This window comes from Agelaius phoeniceus, chromosome 2 (genome assembly GCF_051311805.1).
Source record: "Agelaius phoeniceus isolate bAgePho1 chromosome 2, bAgePho1.hap1, whole genome shotgun sequence".
Lineage (NCBI taxonomy): Eukaryota > Metazoa > Chordata > Aves > Passeriformes > Icteridae > Agelaius > Agelaius phoeniceus.
Window position 1 is genome coordinate 33,683,132 of NC_135266.1, and position 18,979 is coordinate 33,702,110.

At 40.8% G+C, this 18,979-nt stretch overlaps 1 protein-coding gene across 1 annotated transcript; it reads left to right on the forward strand.

Annotated features, from left to right (window-relative positions):
- Positions 1-3,419: 3,419 nt before the first annotated feature.
- Positions 3,420-18,979, forward strand: NIPA1 (NIPA magnesium transporter 1). Its single transcript, XM_054627654.2, has 5 exons — positions 3,420-3,765; positions 6,939-6,986; positions 10,901-10,991; positions 12,228-12,388; positions 13,676-18,979. Exons 1-5 carry the CDS (start codon positions 3,435-3,437, stop codon positions 14,185-14,187), a joined length of 1,143 nt encoding a protein of 380 aa, XP_054483629.2. The 5' UTR covers positions 3,420-3,434; the 3' UTR covers positions 14,188-18,979.

Sequence of the window (18,979 nt, forward strand, 5' to 3'; positions counted from 1 at the left end):
CACTACAATTTCATTTCACAAAGATCCCTCTGGACTTTAAAAGCCCAAATCTGGACCCATAAGATGAGAAGACCCTGTGGAACTTCAAAACCAGCAACCACCTTAAAACACATACTCACCCACCGGGTTCACTGACACATAAGCTACTGGTCCTTGTTAATGAAATAGAGAGCCAAGAAGCTGACAGGACCCATCTTTGCAGAGCAATACCTTTCAGCAGGCTTCCATACATTCTCCCATCCATACATATGGATGCACATAGCAAATCAAGGGTTTGAGTCCCTTCCCTTCCTTTCCAAAGCAGAACCACCTGTACCAGTGATGTCCCACTTAGACCAAAGCCACTTTTTATACTCCCAACAACTGATCAAGGCTGCCTATAAAGAATTTTTAGGGTTTTTTAGGGTTTAGATTCAGTGGATCATTACACAAGTCTTCATATAACTGCCCTTGCTTTGGTCTTTGGTTCTCAAGAGCTAGAAAAGTAGGATTGCTGCTGTCTTCTTGCTGTTTAGTTTGCAATCTCAGTTCTTACTGCTTCAGTTGCTGGCACAGTGAATCTTTATAGTGCTTCTGCCAAGGAGATTTACTGCTGTTGCTTCAGGGTCTGATTGAGCTGTTGGTAAACTTCCACCCTGCTCTCCTAGCTATTTTATAAGGAGTTTCAGATTATCTTCTGGGCTCAGTTACTGCATTTTCATTCTATGCCAGATACAGAATTATCTGATTTTCCTCTAGCCTTGATAAAACAGCCCAACAACTGATTTAATTAAAAAAAAAATCTTCTTTGTACATAAACCAAACATAATAACAGAGGAATCCAAGGCATTACAGAGGAAGCAATCAATTCCTTTAGATCAGGCACAAGCATTTTTCTTTGCCCTAAAATCGGGGGAAAAAACATCCTAATCAGAAAAGGTCCATTGACCCTGCAAAGAAAATAGTGTAACCTCTACCAACTTTGCTCACCCACTTTGAACTCCACCTTACCTCAATCACTCATCCCTTCTGGAGACTTACAAAAGTCTAACAAATACTCCTCCTACCTCTTGGCTGACCCTAAATACCCATGCTAATGGAGGGGAGCAGAGCTTTTTGGAGGAAATGTCACATAAATCTGAGGTTCCTCCTCTGCAATTTGTGTGTCCATGAGACATCAGGCTGATATGGCATCAGTAATACTGAGTATTGCAAGGTCAAAGCCAAACTAACTCAAAGCCTGTTATTTTGCAACACATGATGGCACAGCTTGGGCAGGAGGGATGATGCTATCACAATGAAACTAAGCCCCAGAAGACTAGATGGACCTAAGGAGTTTATATGTGCCATATATGTAATAGTTAAAAAAAGGTCATCTTATTTCCATTCAAATAATGATAACAGCTGTTTTCATTGAGGTACTTTTGTCTTGGTTCAAATTGCTTGTAAACTTAATAATGCAGATATTGGGTGAATTCAGGCTGTTTTTCAAGATATTTGCAAATTTAATATTTATCACTGCTGCACACATTATTTTAGTCCATGACTAATCCATAGGAACACTATACCTATTATATGGCAAGTGCAAGAGTAACTACTGAATAAGGCAGATTAAGTATGCTAGAATTACCTATCCAAATACATATTCTGGAAAGGCATATATAAGATTTATAAGTAGGATGTTAGATTTATAAGCAAGATATTAAAATGACACGGTTGGAGTGGGCTGGAGTGAAATGAACTTGAGATCTCTGGTACCTGCTTTTGTCTTGCTTTAACCACACCAGGGAGAGATTTTGAGTGTAAAAACTGGCCAGGTTTGAGCTGTGTTTAGAAACTTGCCTGATAATTAGATGCAAAGGCTGTTAAATATATATCATTTTTCCACTGTGCAAGCATAAATTATTTCCTGTAATAATTTTTTCTGTACATGTTACTAGGCTGTATATAGATCAGAAATGGATATTTATAATTAGCCTGTATTTGTCTTCACCTCTATCTTTGTTTCCAAGGGTTGCTATGGATAACTGTTCTTCCACCTCCTGTGTACTCATTTTGCAGGTCTTGTGAGTCTCACAAGGATGAATCCTCTCTTCCATCACATTCAGTATTGATACAATGATCCGATGAAACAACCTAGGTGAAAATATGGGCACTACTGCAGTAAGCATTACAGATCTTGCCATTAAACCTTAAAAAAAATCATCACAGTGTTCCTGTGCCTTCCTAGGACAGCTGCCTCAAGCAGTGTAGGCAAACTAAGAAATATGCAGACAAGAGAAATATTTCCAGGAGTTTGCCTCTTTTCTAAACTCATATTTCCTGAAAATGCCAAAATATGTGCGAAGAACCATGTCCAATTGCTAAAAATTACAAAAATATCCACTTTCATTTATATTAAGCCAAGATACCATAGCTCATTTCCTTAGACGGATGTTGCCACAGGAATCCATTATGGATTGATTTATTTCAACATATATCTGGAAATAGTAAGAACTGCAGTGAGATACCTGCTACAAAATATTTTGCTGAGCAAGGAAGATTACTTTCAGCTCAGCACTTCAACTTTGAGAGATTGAGGTCTCTCAAAGAGAAGTGGCCCTGTGATGGCCCAGCTGTATTGCTGCCAGAGGGATCTCCAGCCCTTCTCTGCAATGGCAGGATGGCTTCTCTTCTTGCCCTCCCAGGACCTGGAAGATGCTGAATGATAGCTGAGAGAGGAGGTTCATAAACGTGAGAATCTGACCTTGTTCTGTGCCATTAGAAGAGAGTGAATTTTTCCTGGAAATAAAAGTGGATTATTGGATTTACTGCAGGAGGGATTAGGGATCCCCCAGTTTTCAGGCAATGTGCGTGACTCCCGGCAGAGGCCAAGCTTTCCCAGCGTGCAGCCACACAGCGCCTGGCCGATTGTCCGGCTCTGCCCCTCACACTGACCTGGCAGGGTGGATGGAGGGGCAGCTCCAGGTCACGGTGGCGGCTGCAATGGCAGCCTTGACCCCCGCCTGGCTCTGCCGCCGCAACATCCCACGCTCTCGGGCGGACCGGGAGCCAACGTGAATTTTAGAAACCCCACGGGGAAGCGAGAGCGCTGGAAAGAAGCGCTGCTCGCACACCTGAAACTCTGGCCCGGCGGGACTCATCTGTCCTGCACAACATATCCCTCTGCACGTCTTCTCGCATCCCTCTGTCTTTCCGCATCCCTTCGCCCTGCTGGCTCCCTCCTCTCCTTCCACATCCCTGCGCACATTTCTCCACATCCCCCTGGTTTACATCGTCCTGCACCCCCTGCCCACGAACGCTGGCAGCTCCGAGCCTCTGCCCGGTGTCTGCCCCCGCCGGAGACCCCCGAGAGCAGCGGCGGCGGGGCGTGCAGGCTGACAGCGGGGCGGGCTGGCTCGCCGCGGCCCGGAGTCAGCGGTACCGGCCCGGCCCGGCCGTGGGGCAGCGCGGCCATGACGTCACCCTGCTGCCGTGCCCGGCGGGACGCGCGCCAGGAGCCGCCGCTGCCGCCCGGAGCCGCCCCCGGCGCGGCGCAGCGCAGCGCAGGGCGGGTCCCGGCGCAGAGCCGCTGCCGGGAGCGCTGGGCCCGGGCAGCCGCCGCGCCTGCAGCTCTCGGCGGGGCCATGCGGATGGCGGTCGGTGCGGCAGCGGGCGAGGGGGCAGCGCAAAGCCCCGGCCCCGCCGCCGTGTCGCTGGGCTTGAGCGTGGCCGTGGTCTCCAGCCTGGTGAACGGCTCCACCTTCGTCCTGCAGAAGAAGGGGATCGTGCGGGCCCGCGGGAGAGGTAGGGGCCCGGCGCCGCGGTGGTCGCGGGTGGGAGCGCCGCTCCCGGGGCGTCCCGGCCTCCCTCCGCACCCCGCGACCCCCCGGTACCCTCCCAAGTGTGCGGGGCCTCGGCTGCCCCCGGCGGGGCCGCTCCCTCCCTCCCTCGCCCGCAGCCTTCCCCGCGCTGCGGCGGCGGCCGGCCCGGAGCGGAGCGGGGCGCGGGAGGCGGCAGGGCTGCCCGGGGACCCGGCCCGGCGAGCAGGACGGGCACCCTCGGCTGGGTCGGAGCCTGTGTCGGGGGTGGCCGTGCCGCCTGGTGTGCGGGACACCTTCCCGGCGTCAGGAGCCGGGAGCCGGCTTCAGTTTGTCACCTAAGTGTGTTTGACATCAGAGGTCCGTGGCTGGCTCGAGGCGCAGGGGAGGTGATAGATGAGGGGAGAGGCGGCAGGTGGGGTGCGGGTCAGTCAGGGGTATCAGCGCTGGAGAGCTGCGCGTCAGCAGCAGCTCCCCGATGTACGGTCAGAGCCCTGGTCTAACACGCTCTAACACAGCACTGGGGACTTGGATGTTGTCTGCACTCCTTCCCACACACAGGTTCTTCTTTTTCATGTGCTTGTGGGACTTTACCACCAGTTTCTGTGGCTTGGATAGTTTCTTGCCATGAACAGCACCAGCACATCTTGTTGCTTGTTTATACCAGCGCTTCCACAGACACAGTCAAGTTGTATCAGTCATGTGGTGGTTTCCACTTTTTGAGAAGAGACAGATCAGTAACATAAATATTTCTTCTAACAAAATATTTCTTCTATTTTTCATATTGAAATCCCATGCCTCATTATTATTTCCTGAGGTGAACATATTCAGGAACTGACTGTGCTGTCTAGACAGTTTAGCCAAAGCAAAGCTGTAAATTCACAAGTGTGAAGATCTTCTGAATTTTATTTTGACATTTGAGCTCCCCAAAGCATGCAGCTGAACAGCATTTGCTAGTTGCATCTTCATGCTTTGAACATAGGAAAATGCAATTTTAAAACATTTATTTATTTGTTTTTAGTATAATGTTTTTATGTAAGGGAAAGACTGTAAACACAGGTTGCATCATGCCTTTGAATTGTATTACTGTGGTAAATAGCCATTTGTTTTTGTAGGTGATGGTGTCTGTGTATGAGCATGTGTCCATAAGTTCTAGGAACTCTTTTTGATGAAAAATCCTTTTTAGTTCCAAGACAAGGTATTTTCTCTGTATACATTGCATATATGTAAATATGTACCTATATGTGCACATACATATAATATACAAATATATATATATATAGATGTATTTGCATTTGCATTTCCATTGCCTGCTGCATCTAGCATGTTCAGGGTGAATGCAGTGGAGCAAAGCAAGCTTGGAACTATGTTACTACAACCTGGCAGCCTGATCTAAAAAGGTTTTTTTGCTTTTTCTGCAATGACCTTACATCTAAAGGCATCAGACAAACTTTTGTTTTGCAAGCATAGTCTCCCTTTCCCTCCAAGATGGCTGTAACCCATTTTGATTGTCCACAGAGAGATCACGATCACGTTTGCATAAATACAAACTTTTTTTTTTTTTTAAGGGAAACAATGAGAAAACACATGAGAAAAATAATAATTTTGCAACCCAAGGCAGCTGGAGGAAGTTCCCATTAGGCTGAAGAGCTTTCAGTGGAGCACTGGGTTAAGTGAGTGACGGGCGTGTGCCTGTTTTCTCAGTGCTAGCAGCTGTAAAACTTCCTGTTTTGAAGGTATTACTGGTGTTTGAGCATCTTGCTGAGCATTTTGTAGTTCTTTCTATTGGCATGCTCAGTGAGGAGGCATCCAGGAAAATACCCCAGGTTTTTCTCTATTTCATGTTATGAAGCAGTAGGGATCTGCCTTGAATGAGCAGTTGAAGCTGTGAGTCTGAGATGGCCAGTGTCAAATGATGTCTTCTTTCCATTGTCTTCAGCAGGTGTTGTATAATTAACAAGGAGGCACTTCAAGTCTCTTCTGTCTTCTCTCTCGAATCAATATCATAGTATTGATGTAATTAGCAATCCTTGTCTAGTTAGAAACAGCAGTGGGTGAACAAATATTTTGCAAAGTTACCTTACTTGAGTCAATATTTTCTATAATTTCTGCCCCCAACAGGGTTTTTATTTTATATGCAATAACAAAAGTCTAAAAAATTACTACGCCCACTCTAAAGCTGGCCATTTTCATTAGTCATATTTAATCCCTTTTCAATTGTGTAGTGTGATTTCCAAGTGCTTAATACTTTATATGTCTCCAGAGTTAGTGATGGCTGTGTTTTCCTTCCATTCAGGATTTCAGAGTAGGTACAGTATTGCCTATTACTCCAGCAGCTTTTGGGAGGGCATCTTCCCAAATGAATGCAGAGCTGTGTTGTTAGAAAGAGGAGCAAAACATAGGAGCATGACTTGATGCCAAGGCTGTGCTCAGAGAAGGCCATGCTTTAGTTCAGGAAGTGGTCATGAGCCTTGATGTTCTGCAGAAGCAGAACTTCTGTGGTGCACAGGCTCCACCTGGGCACATCCCAAGGCAAGAGCTTTTAATCTGACAGTGAAAATAATGACCCTCCAGTTTGGGAGGTACTAAGGACAATGCAGAGATTTTACTCCTCACTGAAACTGAACTATGTTAGAAATTCAGAGGCTTCAGTTGTAGCACTTTCCAATGCTTAAATGCAGAAGATAAAGTGACACAATGGTCCTGCCAAACCTGTGTGCCAAAACTGCCAAAACAATTTCTCAGCTACATTTTTTCTGATACAATTTCACTGAGGTTGTATTAGCAAACTAACTGAACCAATTCATGTTCTGTTTCCATAGGTTTACAGTTCTCCTAGAAGTGGTTTTAATTTGTATGTTTAAATGTCACCCTCAGAAGCATTTGGTAACATTTTGGATGCTTTTCTACACAATACTGCATTAGTGTCACATAGGTGGTACTTCAAACTTGAAACCAGAACTTCTGACTCACACATTGTCTTAAGAAAGTCTTACTTGGAAACATAAGCCAAATCCAATATTGTTCTCTTTTTTATCTCAGATTCAGTTGCCTTGAAGAATTGTTTTAAGATTAAGGTCTTTAATAACTGAGACTGTTGTTTCATAGTTCCAATACTGTGATTTCATATTTTTCTAATACATTTTCCTATGCTTCCAGGTACTTCATACTTAACTGATATAGTATGGTGGTCGGGCACCATTGCAAGTAAGTATCTTAAAAAGTTTTAATTTTTTTTTTAAGGGACTTTTGCTTAGATGGTGATAGGAGACATCAGGAAATCTGGGTTTTCATCTTGAATCTTGCACTTCCTTATCATGAAATTTCCATCCCTAGAAATATTCCACTTTTAGTAAACTCTTACCATGGCTACCAAGCCTGGTGGTGTTTGCAGAGGCAAAGAGCTGGGACAAACATGAGTCAGCCATCTTTCCACATTTCTAAACCATTTGGTGCTTGCAGCCCTTGGCAGCCACACACTGCTCTGACTCTGGGTTCCTGCATGGTTTGTGTCTCTGTATTGCACTGGCCAGCTCAGTTTTTAATAAAAGTCAAAGCTGAATTAAAAATTGTTGCTCTGCACAAAAGGGCTCATTGAGCACATGTTATGTTTTAGATCAGAAAGCATTTAACCAGCCTCAATTAAAAAAAAAAAAACCAAAATGCTTTTGGTTTCTTGTTCAACAGATACAGTTTCAGTTTTGCTTTTAATCTGCAAGATTAATGCAGAGCCTTCTGTGGTGCTGATATGAGATCAGTGTACTTTTACCCTTAATATCTTTGTAACTCTGCTAACACCAAGTTCATTTTCTGATGGGAATCTGGAGCATGGGGAGCAACTAGCTTTCTCCTCTTACATGAGCCCTAGTTCTACCCACAAGCTTAGAATCATACCCCACTTTTAGATTCTAATCCAGCCTTTTGTGAATTATTTGGAAAGTTCTGATGCTGTTTCTGAGAAGTATATGGGTCCAGTTTTGCCTCTGGTTTTGTGGCAGCAAGGTAGGTCTCTGATTTTTGGTTTTGTTGTCCTAAAGCCATGCAAAAGGAATGAAAACCAAAAGATCCCATTGAAGGACAAAGTTCACAGCAAGTGTAGAAGCCAACAGAGCTTCAGAAGAAAAGTCCTCAACTGATTTAACCTGAGTTTAGGTAGATCTTTGACAGCTTCCTCCCCTGACAGGATCACTACTGCCTAAGTAAAAGTAAATCTGTGCATCAGTCACTGCTTTCACTCCTGAGGCTCCCATCTGTAATCTCTAAGCAGAAGAAGTTTGAAAAAGGGAGGTTTTATTACAGGACTTATCTTGGTGAATCAGAGAAAACAATTTCATGCTTAAAAGAGCTGACTGAATTGAATGAAGGCAAAACAGCTGAAGGGAATGGTATCAGCTGGCTTTTTTCCAGTAGCTAGATGCAGGTATTTCAAAACAAAATCTCAGTGGCTTTACCAAGGAACTGAAGAGTTACTTGTGGATATTACAGACTCAGAATGACAGCACAGTCACAAACAGCAGCAGCAAGGGCCAGGGAGGCACCTATGGGATGCAGAGAAAGGTGTTACTTGTGGAATTAGCAATGCCCCCAGTTATCTGGGTGAAATGACAACAGCTGACATCATTTTGTCAAGCAGAGAATTTGGAGTTTATATGACTAACAAAAACCACATAAACTCTATCAACTTGTTCTCATGGTATTTGTTCAGATGGTGAATAAGTGTTTCTGTGTTGGCATGCTGACTCAGCATAATGCTGCCCAACCATTTGGGGGTCCTGGGATCCACTGGATTGCTGAAGACTTCAGAGGAAGGGCTGCACATTCTGCTAAGGGACTTTTCCTTACTCTGTAGTCAAAAGAGTGATTGCAGCATGTATACAGGTATTTCAATGAGCATTAAACTAATTAATTGGCTAATTAATTAGTTTCAGTGCAGGTTTTGATAGCAGCAGTGATGTGGCTGGTTCTTACAGTGAAAACATCTGCATTAGTGTTGTATTATAGATGGGGAGCACACTTGTGAAGTGTATCTCCTGTTTGTCACCACAGATTGGGCTGTATTTCACATTTCATAGCAGAGTTGGGGCTCCTGACCTGGTCTTTAAAATGAAACTAGGTTGGAAGATGAATTCTAGGAACATACTTAATGTACTTGATGCATGTGAGCTGCAAATAGACTTTCAGTTAGTGGGAGCAGGCTGAAGTTTGTCTGAAATAAAGCCCTTGGCATGCCTAGAATAGGTATCTTTTGCAGTTTAGGTCTGCTCCTGGTCTCCTTGCTAATGGAGACATGCCAGTGTGCATCAGGTTTTGTGTTGCAGTAACTTTGAGGGTACTGGTACTTGTTTATCATATTAAAAGCTTGGTGTGCCTTCAAGAACTGAAGTCATGTCTTGACTTACAGCACTGATGTATCTGGTGAGAAATTTCTGTTCAGAGAGGACTGGATAGGTTGGCAGCAAAGGTTCTCAACATCAGGTAGATGGTAACAACCACTGAGCTGCTTTTTTAATTGGTGTTAACTAGTCCTGTTCTGTCATTTGTGGTGGTAAGGGACTGCTCCTACTACTGGTTGCTACTACATGGTGATATGGAAAATCTCCAGTAAGTTCAGTTACCTTACAATATGTTCCATTTGACTGAAGCTTCAGAGATCTACTTTATGGATTGATGTTGGTGCCATCTGTTAAGAGTTTTTCCAACAGAAAGTTCAGACACCTGACCTCCAAAAAAAGCAACCTTTTGTCCGAGTCATTTGGAGATGTATGTAATCTGCAGAAATGCAGAGTGCCAGCTGTGCACCATTCTCCATCCAAGATCTGCCCCAATGCCTTCAGATGCCTTGAAGATAATGCCAGAGTTGCTGCATAGATCTCCAAACAGCCTGAGGCTCATAACTGAGTTACTCTGTGCCTAGGGACAGGGAGACCACCACTGTCTCTTGTGCCTCAGAAATGCTGCTGCTCATCAATTTCTGTGTCTCACTCCTGCACATAGAGAAAGCCTCAGTGAATTTAATTAGTATAATTTTTCCACACTCTGCAGTTTTGCAAGTTTTTTATCTCCTTCATATTTCCTGTAGGTTACACAGGTCTTCAGCTCTACTGATAATGTGAGCTAATTGGTAAATTAATTAATGTTTGCAGAGTGCTTTGCAGATGTAAAAAATTGGATGATAGTAATGATATTTGATAGTTGAGGGCAGTGCCAGCCTGAGCATAAAGACATCTTGGATTCTTGAAATGTTTTTAAATGCTGATAATCGCTTTTAACAGCAACTGGAAATTTGAGCTGTATGTAATTTGTGCTCAATCTCAAGCTTCTTGCCAGTTACCACAGACCCTGTAACTATGCAAATATGTTGACCTATTATAAACTTGCCAGCACTTGCAAAACCATCTAGCTTTTATTTTTTAACAGAAAACTTGAACACATGAACTGTTATCACAGCTGTGATGTGCAATACTGTGGTAAATCTTGGAATTTGCTTTTACTGGAGGAAAGAAAAATAAGGTTGGGGCTGTTACTGTGTCTTGTCAGGCATGTTCTTTTTACAGTTGTCAGGAATGACTTTGGATGTTACATAGTGATATGAAAAGTTGGTGTAGTATATTGAAGAGCCCTTATGCATGTGCTTAGTGTTTCAGTAGTAGATTCCTCAGGGCTGTCTTTATTTCCCCCCAAAAACTAACACTGCTGTTAGGAACTATAACCAAGTACATTTGTTTCATGAGAATGCACATTCTAAGGATGAAACCATGGATTATATATACTTTTACCCCTCCTCATACAAATATTTGAGTGTAATACTGCGATTATAATCCATGAATGTTTCTAATTCATAGTCTTATTTATATTTAACTAAGAGAAGTTACAAATGAGATTATTTACTGTGCCCACTTGGATATTCTTGTGTGGCAAATAAAAATCTTGTATTAACAAATACAAAACTATAGAAAATTTCCAGCCATTTTGTTTACGTGCAAAATTACCAGAACTAAGCAAATTGTAACATCTGTTTTCCAGTTAGGTCAGTCTTTCCCAAACAGTATTGGGCAAGTTTTGATTACTTATTTTTAAGTAATCAAAGGGGTTTAAAGGCTTATTTCTGGTTCTCTTGACAGTGGCACTGGGTCAAATAGGGAATTTCTTGGCCTACACTGCAGTCCCAACGGTGCTAGTGACGCCCTTGGGAGCTCTTGGCGTTCCATTTGGGTAAGAGTTTGCTTTTCTTGTTCTTATCTGGATGTCATTACTACTTAATAAAATGTCAGATGGACTCAGTGCTCACTGGAGGTCCACTGAGAAATGTCAGGCTTATGGCTGTTCATGATGTGTTACAATGTCACCTATTCCTGTTTTCCCTGCGAAAGCATGGCTGGGGGAAGGCAGTGAAGAAGGGTTTTCCTCAGTATCTTCTGCTTTTAGTTCTTACTATGATTTCGAACAGATAAACTTTTTTTTCCTGCCTTTTCTGTGATTGTTCTGGACTTTTCTGCCTATTCTCTTGTTCACTTACTATGTAGATCTTTCCTTTTGTCTCACAGTCTTTCTCTATCCAGTTATCCGCAGCCCACGTGTGTTTATTGATGCTGATTTCATTTTATTAGATCTGGCCTCTTGCCAAGGAGGAAAACTCAAAGGAGTTCCTTGCACATGCATGCCCCTGGCTTCTTAGAAGTTATGTTTGTGGGAGGTACAGAAAAGGCAGTGAGTTTAAGGAGTTTAATATGTAACTAATGTTTTGTGAATAGATGAATTACAGTTGTTGAACTACTGCAGTGAAAAAGCACAACTCTTTGAAAACAAAGCTGTGCATTACCTTGAGATTTTTCTGTTGCCTGCCCTGGTCATCTGCTTCAGAGTATAGATGGCATTGCTTCATGTCTGTCTTTAGCTCTATCACAATGAAGCACACTGATGGTGCTTTAAATACCTCCTATTATTTTAACCTAGGCCACATATTTTTGCTCACTTTGGTCAGCTACATGTCTGAGCCCAGCCCTGAGATCTTTGTAACCAAAGGTCACTTTTATCTCCTGACTGCTTAGCATCTCTAAAATGGGGCTTTGTGACAGCTCATCCAATTGGTAGTGGGTATATGTCTGCCTCAGGGGTCAGATGTCTGGTTTGGGGGGTTTCAGTTTTTTGGGGGGAGGGTTGAGGGGGTGGTGTGGTTTTGCTTTTTGGGGTGTTGTGTCTAGACGTTTTGCTGGGGTTTGTGTCTTGTTTTGTTGTATTGTTTTGGGTTTTTTTTCCTAAGGTGAGATGCCAAGGATGGAGTAAAACTGCAAATGGATAAATCTTCCCTCAGATAAGTCAGAAATACATTTTGAGAATTCATCAGCATTTGATAGTATTCCTTTAAAAGGGAAATTCTTACGGCACAGCACCGTTAAACATTATTAACAGGATGTAGTCAAACTTCTGTTTTTCTTCCTCTTTTCAAAGGTCCATCTTAGCTTCTTACCTGCTGAAAGAGAAACTGAACATTCTTGGCAAGCTGGGATGTTTGCTGAGCTGTGCTGGGTCTGTTGTTCTCATTATCCATTCCCCGAAGTCCGAGAGTGTAACGACTCAGGCTGAGCTTGAAGAGAAGCTTACAAATCCAGGTAGTTTGTTTTTTCATTAATTCATGATTTTCTGAGGTTGAGCAGGAACATGCTTGAGGAAGAGGCTTACCACTTCTACCAGGTAGGGAAATTGACTGATGAAGAAGTCACAATGTGACAGAGGCAAATCAATATGGGTTTTGTGTAAGAAAACTATGCCCTGCTCTTCTTAGAACTTGTCATATTTATTGGGACATGTGTGCAGAAAGGAAAACATGGATACTTTTGAAAACATTATCCTGCACAGCAAGCTCAGAGCAATGGCCAGTTGAACTTGTAATTTTATAACATTATGAAAGACTGTATCTTTCTATTTAGAGATGAAAAGTGTAAATCTAGGACCTCAATTTAAGTTGTTTTATACAAAACAAAAAAAATACTCTCTTTCTTCTCTCCTTTATTTCTCCATGGTTTTTTAATTAAAAGTTTATACTAAATACCAGTTGTGTTCCCAGATTTATTTGCACAATAAAGGTATGTAGAAATAGGCTGTTGAGACATATGCTGAAATGCCTGTTCTTTCTCACCAGCTGCTGGAGGACACATACTGGTACTAATATGTTCCAGGCTCATTTTTATTTTTCTTGCTTAAGCGCTAAACTGCCAACTATTGTTTTTCTTGTATTTGCTTGAAGTGAGAGAAACTCAAACCTAATAACATCAGCTATTCAAAAAGTCTGCAAACAAAGAAAAGAAAACAGATACCTTAGTCTCAGTTTACCATTTAAATCTGAACAAAGAGCATTGGCTCTGTATTTTTTTTAAACTCTAAAGCATGAAATGTTTTTCACTGATCTTATATGTGTACTGATTGTATAATGTAAATAATATGGCCTCATCTTTGTTCTAACTGTCCCTACTCGTGTGCTCACCTTAGTGGGATCTAATTTTATGTTGAAGCTCTTTGCTGGATCCACACACTGTGCTTTAATGAACTGTTTATGAATGAGGTGTTATCCTTCTGTCTGTCATAGGAGACTTTAAGGAGTATAGTCCTAATGGAAAAGAGAATAAGATTTAAAAAAGCCATCTGAAATCCATTTCAAATGTGCCACAGTGTGTAATTTTCCACATAGTTATTTGTTTTTCCCAAAGAACATGACATCATCATCAGGTTTTGATGCCAATATTTCTGGAAGCTCAGTGATTTGGGTCTATCTTCAATAGCAAATCTTAATTGTGATGTATCCCTGAAAGTCACTGCTAGGACATGATTTGCCTGCTAAAATCTTTAGAAGACCAAGAGTTCTCATCTTGATATTTTCTTGTTTTCTTTTTGTTTTCCAGTTTTCGTGGGTTATCTCTGCATAGTGCTGCTAATGCTTCTCCTGCTTATCTTCTGGATAGCTCCAGCTCATGGACCTACTAATATTATGGTTTACATCAGTATTTGCTCTCTGTTGGGCAGTTTCACTGTTCCCAGCACAAAAGGCATTGGGCTGGCTGCTCAAGATATCTTTCACAATAACCCATCAAGTCAAAGGGCTCTGTACCTCTGTCTGGTACTTCTGGCAGTATTAGGATGTAGCATTATTATTCAGTTCAGATACATCAATAAGGCACTGGAGTGTTTTGACTCCTCTGTGTTTGGTGCCATCTACTACGTTGTGTTTACCACCCTAGTCCTCCTGGCTTCAGCCATCCTTTTCAGGGAATGGAGTAACGTAGGAGTTGTAGATTTTTTGGGCATGGCTTGTGGATTCACCACAGTGTCTATTGGAATTGTCCTTATACAAGTCTTCAAGGAATTCAACTTCAATATTGGAGATTTAAACAAACCTAACATGAAGACAGATTAAAATATTTTTGAGGGGAAACTGGATGGCTCAGGGAAGGATGCAGAGCTGTTCATTTCTAGGTCACTATTTCAAATAGGATTCAGGTTGGTAACTACCCTCTGACAATTTGGTGGCCTATGTGAAATGAACTGGAGGCCTCCATCCAGTTTCAAAGGAACAGCTGTCCATGTAACCCAGTCAACACAATAAATGACCTTAATTGGAGCTACTAATTGAGTCAGCATAGAGACCGATGTATTTCCTCACTGTAAAAGGTAGTCCATCAGAAAAGCTCTGTGAATATTCTGACAGACCTGACCTGTGTGAAAGCTTGTATTGTGACTTCTGAGATACCATTTCTGTGAGCAGAGGACATCAGTTTCTTATGCACTCAATCTGATACCTTTCATCATAAGTGATGTATACCTTAAAATAAAGGGGGAAAAGTAAGTGGAACAATTTGTGAATCTCAGTATAGCAATGTCTTCACCATTAAGGCTGTGAATTCTCAGACAAATATTGGTTGGATCATGGACTGTAGATTTGTTCTTTTCAGTGACTGTCTTGGCAACTTTGTCTGCCATGTGGTGAAGACACAGGGGAGTTGTAAATTGAATTCTCTATACAGAGCAGTGGACCCTTAAATATCTTTCACTAATTACTTATCAGCTCATGGTAGTGTCCAGGTATGCATTTTCCTTTGTAACTTACATACATTAAGACATACTGCATTCATCTAAGAGTGTTTTAAGTGGGAGCAGGTAGAAAGACTGTGAAGGATGTGGAAATGATGCACAGGCTTACTGCCTACATTGTGGCTTATTTGTAAGCAGCTCAGAACTGTTTCAGTGCCTTTGCAATCAAAAAATACTGCATAATTTTGAATGTATTTGTTTCAGATGGCCTATGCTGGTTTAATAATTCAATTTCATTGTCTACAATATAAGACTATATTCAAATTCTAAACACATAAAGCATCTAGAAGGACCATATGTTTTTGGAAGAACTTACAAACCTGAACTGAAACCCCTGGATGCCTTGACAGCTTCTGAAAAACTCATAGTCCTAATGGGAAGAGGAGTGTTGAAATCAGTCCAGCATACCTTTATTTTAGTTTAGTGACTAAATGCAGGAGACCATTTTGTTGAACAGCTAATAAATAGGGACCATTAAAAAAAAAGTAATTTAAAAGAGAGAGGAGCATGAGATTTCTCATAGCTCAAAAAAGATGGTCTGATGTTCTTGTAATGTGGGAAAAGGAGGTTAAAGACTGAAAAAACTAAAGCATTCAGAGAGTTTTAGGTAACTGACAGGGACATCCATTCAGATCAGTAATTCATAGACTTGTGTGAACACTTCAGGTGTAATATTTTGACAAGTAGTACAGACAGCTTAAGCTACGATGAGGATGACTCCAAACAGCTCAGTTTAAACCATTTAGAGAATATTGATATGTTAAAGAATGAAATAGTTAATTTCATGTTCTACTTACATTTGGTAGCAAAAACATAATGGGTCAAAAAGTTGAAATCTTGAAAAGCAATCAACGTTTGTTTCAGTCTAAGTACAAAAATGAGTACAGTGGAACTCAACGTCTCTAGATGAGGACATCTCCCAAGAAAACACAAAATCCCAATGTGATTACAAAACAGTATTTGAGAAAATTCACAACATTTTATCAAGAAATCATGAACGTAGCTTTGTGGCTGCCTGACAGGACCATGGATGTTGATTAGTGGGGAGTAATACTGTCTGCTCTTGTGAGGTTTTGTGTTGACCTGAATTGAGGTTTCCTTAAAACTCAGCCTCCATTTTCATTTAAAACGAATGCTGTAAGCCCTACTAATGGCAGCAATAATTGCAAAAGTGAATCCAAAAGATTTAGTGTTCTGAAGGGACTGTTCTGAGGGAGTAAGAGCCCTACTATGTTATTTGCAAGGTTGTTTAAAAACTCCATATTGCAGGGAATGGCTCTTGAGTTGGCAGAAATCTGCATTGTTACAGGCCAACACACAGTAACTGGGTATCTTAATGAAATAGAGTAGCTCTAGCAGAGAAAAGACCATCTTCATGGATTTTCAAATATTATGCAAGGTTTTTAGAAAGTCTGAGAATTGTAGATGAGGGTAATTGGGCTATGAAATCTGGGCAAACTAGCCTCTGTCCATTCTTGATTGGAAGATGGTATCTTGGTTCTCAGCAAACATTCATATTTTGTCATGTTAATTCCCCTTTTTTTTTGATTGAACCTGGAATTGCACATAGGTTATGAGACCTGTACTAACCTACTTGTTTTAAAACAATGTTACCTGTTTTCTGAGCAGTCAAGTTGTCTTTTCAAAATTCAGCTGAAAGTTCATGAGTTGTATGTTGGTTTTGTATTAGCCTTTAATCTCTGAAGACTTCTCTGAAAATCTTTATGTCAGAATGGAAATTATTGTGGTCTCATCTTACTCCTTCTTTGGCCATATTTGTTTGTCTTGGTTTTAAAATTAATTCTTAATTATTTATAAAGTGCCTGTCCTAGTATGTTAGATGCATATGCAAATTATTAGTAAATTTTAGATTCAGAATAACTTGATTGCCCTGTCTAAACCTTGACATTTTCTGCACCACACGAAGTTTACTTGGTAAGTGCTCACTATGCAGAGGAAGAATAAAGTAGCAACCATGTTCTGTGGTCCTCTGACCATTGTAACCACTGATAAATATCAGCACAGTTCTCTTCTCTTCTCCCCAGCTGCTCCTCATCTCTGATGAGCTTTCTAGAAATGTCTAATTAACCTTGATGTTTAAAACAAAGATGTCAAAAGCCAGCACATAAGGTGAAAGAAATTCTCGTGGCCTTGCACATCATTTGTATCTGCAGCCTTTTACTTCTTGAATGCTAAGTAACTGAAAGCTTTATTTTTGCTACTTTGTTCAGTGTAGCAGTGTTCTTTCAAGTTCTGCTGTACCTGGATCTGGTTCAGTTCTAACTTTAGAAATGTATTAGCATTTTCTGTTGTCACTGTTGATGTGATTCTTTCCCCCTCCATCCCACACCCTCCTCTTTCCAGGTGTCCTACCTTTTTTAGTCCCATTGCTTTTCTGATTTAAAAGGAGGCACTGATGAAGTTGAATTTTAGCTGTTCCCTCTTTTTTTCCACCCCTTTGACAAGTAAGCACTTTGAATAAGACAGATATCCGAGTTCCATCATCTCAGGGAGCAAATGTGCATAGTTGTCTCCTGAGCTCCAGCATCCCTCATGGGTCTGCCCTTTTCACATTCTCATTGTGTTATATGCATTGATAGCTGTAAGCCAGATTTCAGTTCTGATTCCAAAGTAGAAGTGGGAGAGGCTACCCATGGAAAAACTGGATTCATTACAGTGATGGAATGCATTTGAATTCTGTTCAAATCCACAGGAAAGGTGTTTCACTCCGTATGTCTGACTTCTGTTATATTTGTCAAACATATTTACTTGGTACTCACTTGAGGATAGCTCTTTGATCATTATCCCTTCAGTGTATGGAGGATTTGCATTTGTCAGTCACAATCTCTATTAGGTGTCAAACACAAAAATCCCTCAAATGTTCAGTAGGAGAATAGAAACCTTTTTGATACAACCAAAAAACCACATTTGTTACACTTCAAGTACTTCTGTAAAAAAAGAAAAATATCTAAACAAGTTATCTGCTGTATTGACTTTCCAGGACTCTGTATGTGTAAATAGAGCCTATTTATTAGTGAGCTGCAACTAACATTAATAAGAACCTGTCATACCACAGTTTGACAAGTGAGGCTTCCTATTAATAATATTGATTTTATTGGAACATGTATTTTTCTGAAGTAACTAGCACTGAAAAATCAAAACACTGGATTAAGTTGTTGAAACAGTAGAAAGTAAGGTTTAGCTTTCATTTTATTTTTTAAAAATACAGGGTTTGTATTTGAAGAAATTTGGGGTTAATAATTAGGGGGTGCTTTAAATGGGAAGTTGTTTGCACATTGTACCCCCCCCTCACATTCTTGTTTCATAAATGTAAGACATCAAGGATTCTACAGATATTCCCTGGTTGTCTTGAGATGGTGTAACTACTGAAGTTTTACTGTTAAATCAAGCATTATCAAATGTTTATCTGTTACCTGTTATCTTTGTAATAATTCTTTGGTGCTATCTATGGGCTTACAGAATGCAGATTTTTAATGTGTACTGTGTTAGGCACCAATGTTTTCAACAGTTATCATTACTAGTGCCCAAGTGTATCAGACAGCAATGTTGAAATATTACAGATTAAGAAATTGCTTTTTAAAAGCTTCAAATAAGTTTGGCTTTACTTTATTGTTTGTGGTTGTGTTGGGTCTTTCCATGTCCACATCCCTCCCCAGACAGTTGCTCTATAGAGTGGAAAATATTGAAAAAGATTACACAAAAAGGGTATTTTTAAGTTTTTTTTTTAACTGTGGAACTTTCTCTTTTTTTTCTTTTTTTTTTTTCCCGGAATGTAAAAAGTAGTTCTAATGGGATATAGGGAAAAGGTAGTTGGCAACAAAAATACAATGTCAGGTTTGGTTGCTTCAATGCTCTTGCAATATAGTTAGTACAGATTACATAAAAACAGTTTATTTTATTAGCTTCCAAATAATGTATATATAGATTTGTTAATGGCTTACAAGTCAAGCTTACTCTCTTTGCTTTTTAAAAAATAGTTATAGGCATGTTGTATTTGCCTTGTGTAAATTATAAAAGGCTATTTAGTAAGTTTTCTGATAACTAATCTATTTATTAACCTGTATTGTTTTAAAATAAATGATTTATTTCTAGCTCAA

Bases quoted from the DNA above. Each gene is read 5' to 3' on its own strand.
- NIPA1 (XM_054627654.2), top strand. From the start codon at position 3,435: ATGACGTCACCCTGCTGCCGTGCCCGGCGGGACGCGCGCCAGGAGCCG. The intron at 3,766-6,938 runs GTAGGGGCCCGG...CTATGCTTCCAG, and splicing joins CGTGCGGGCCCGCGGGAGAG to GTACTTCATACTTAACTGAT. The intron at 6,987-10,900 runs GTAAGTATCTTA...TTCTCTTGACAG, and splicing joins GTGGTCGGGCACCATTGCAA to TGGCACTGGGTCAAATAGGG.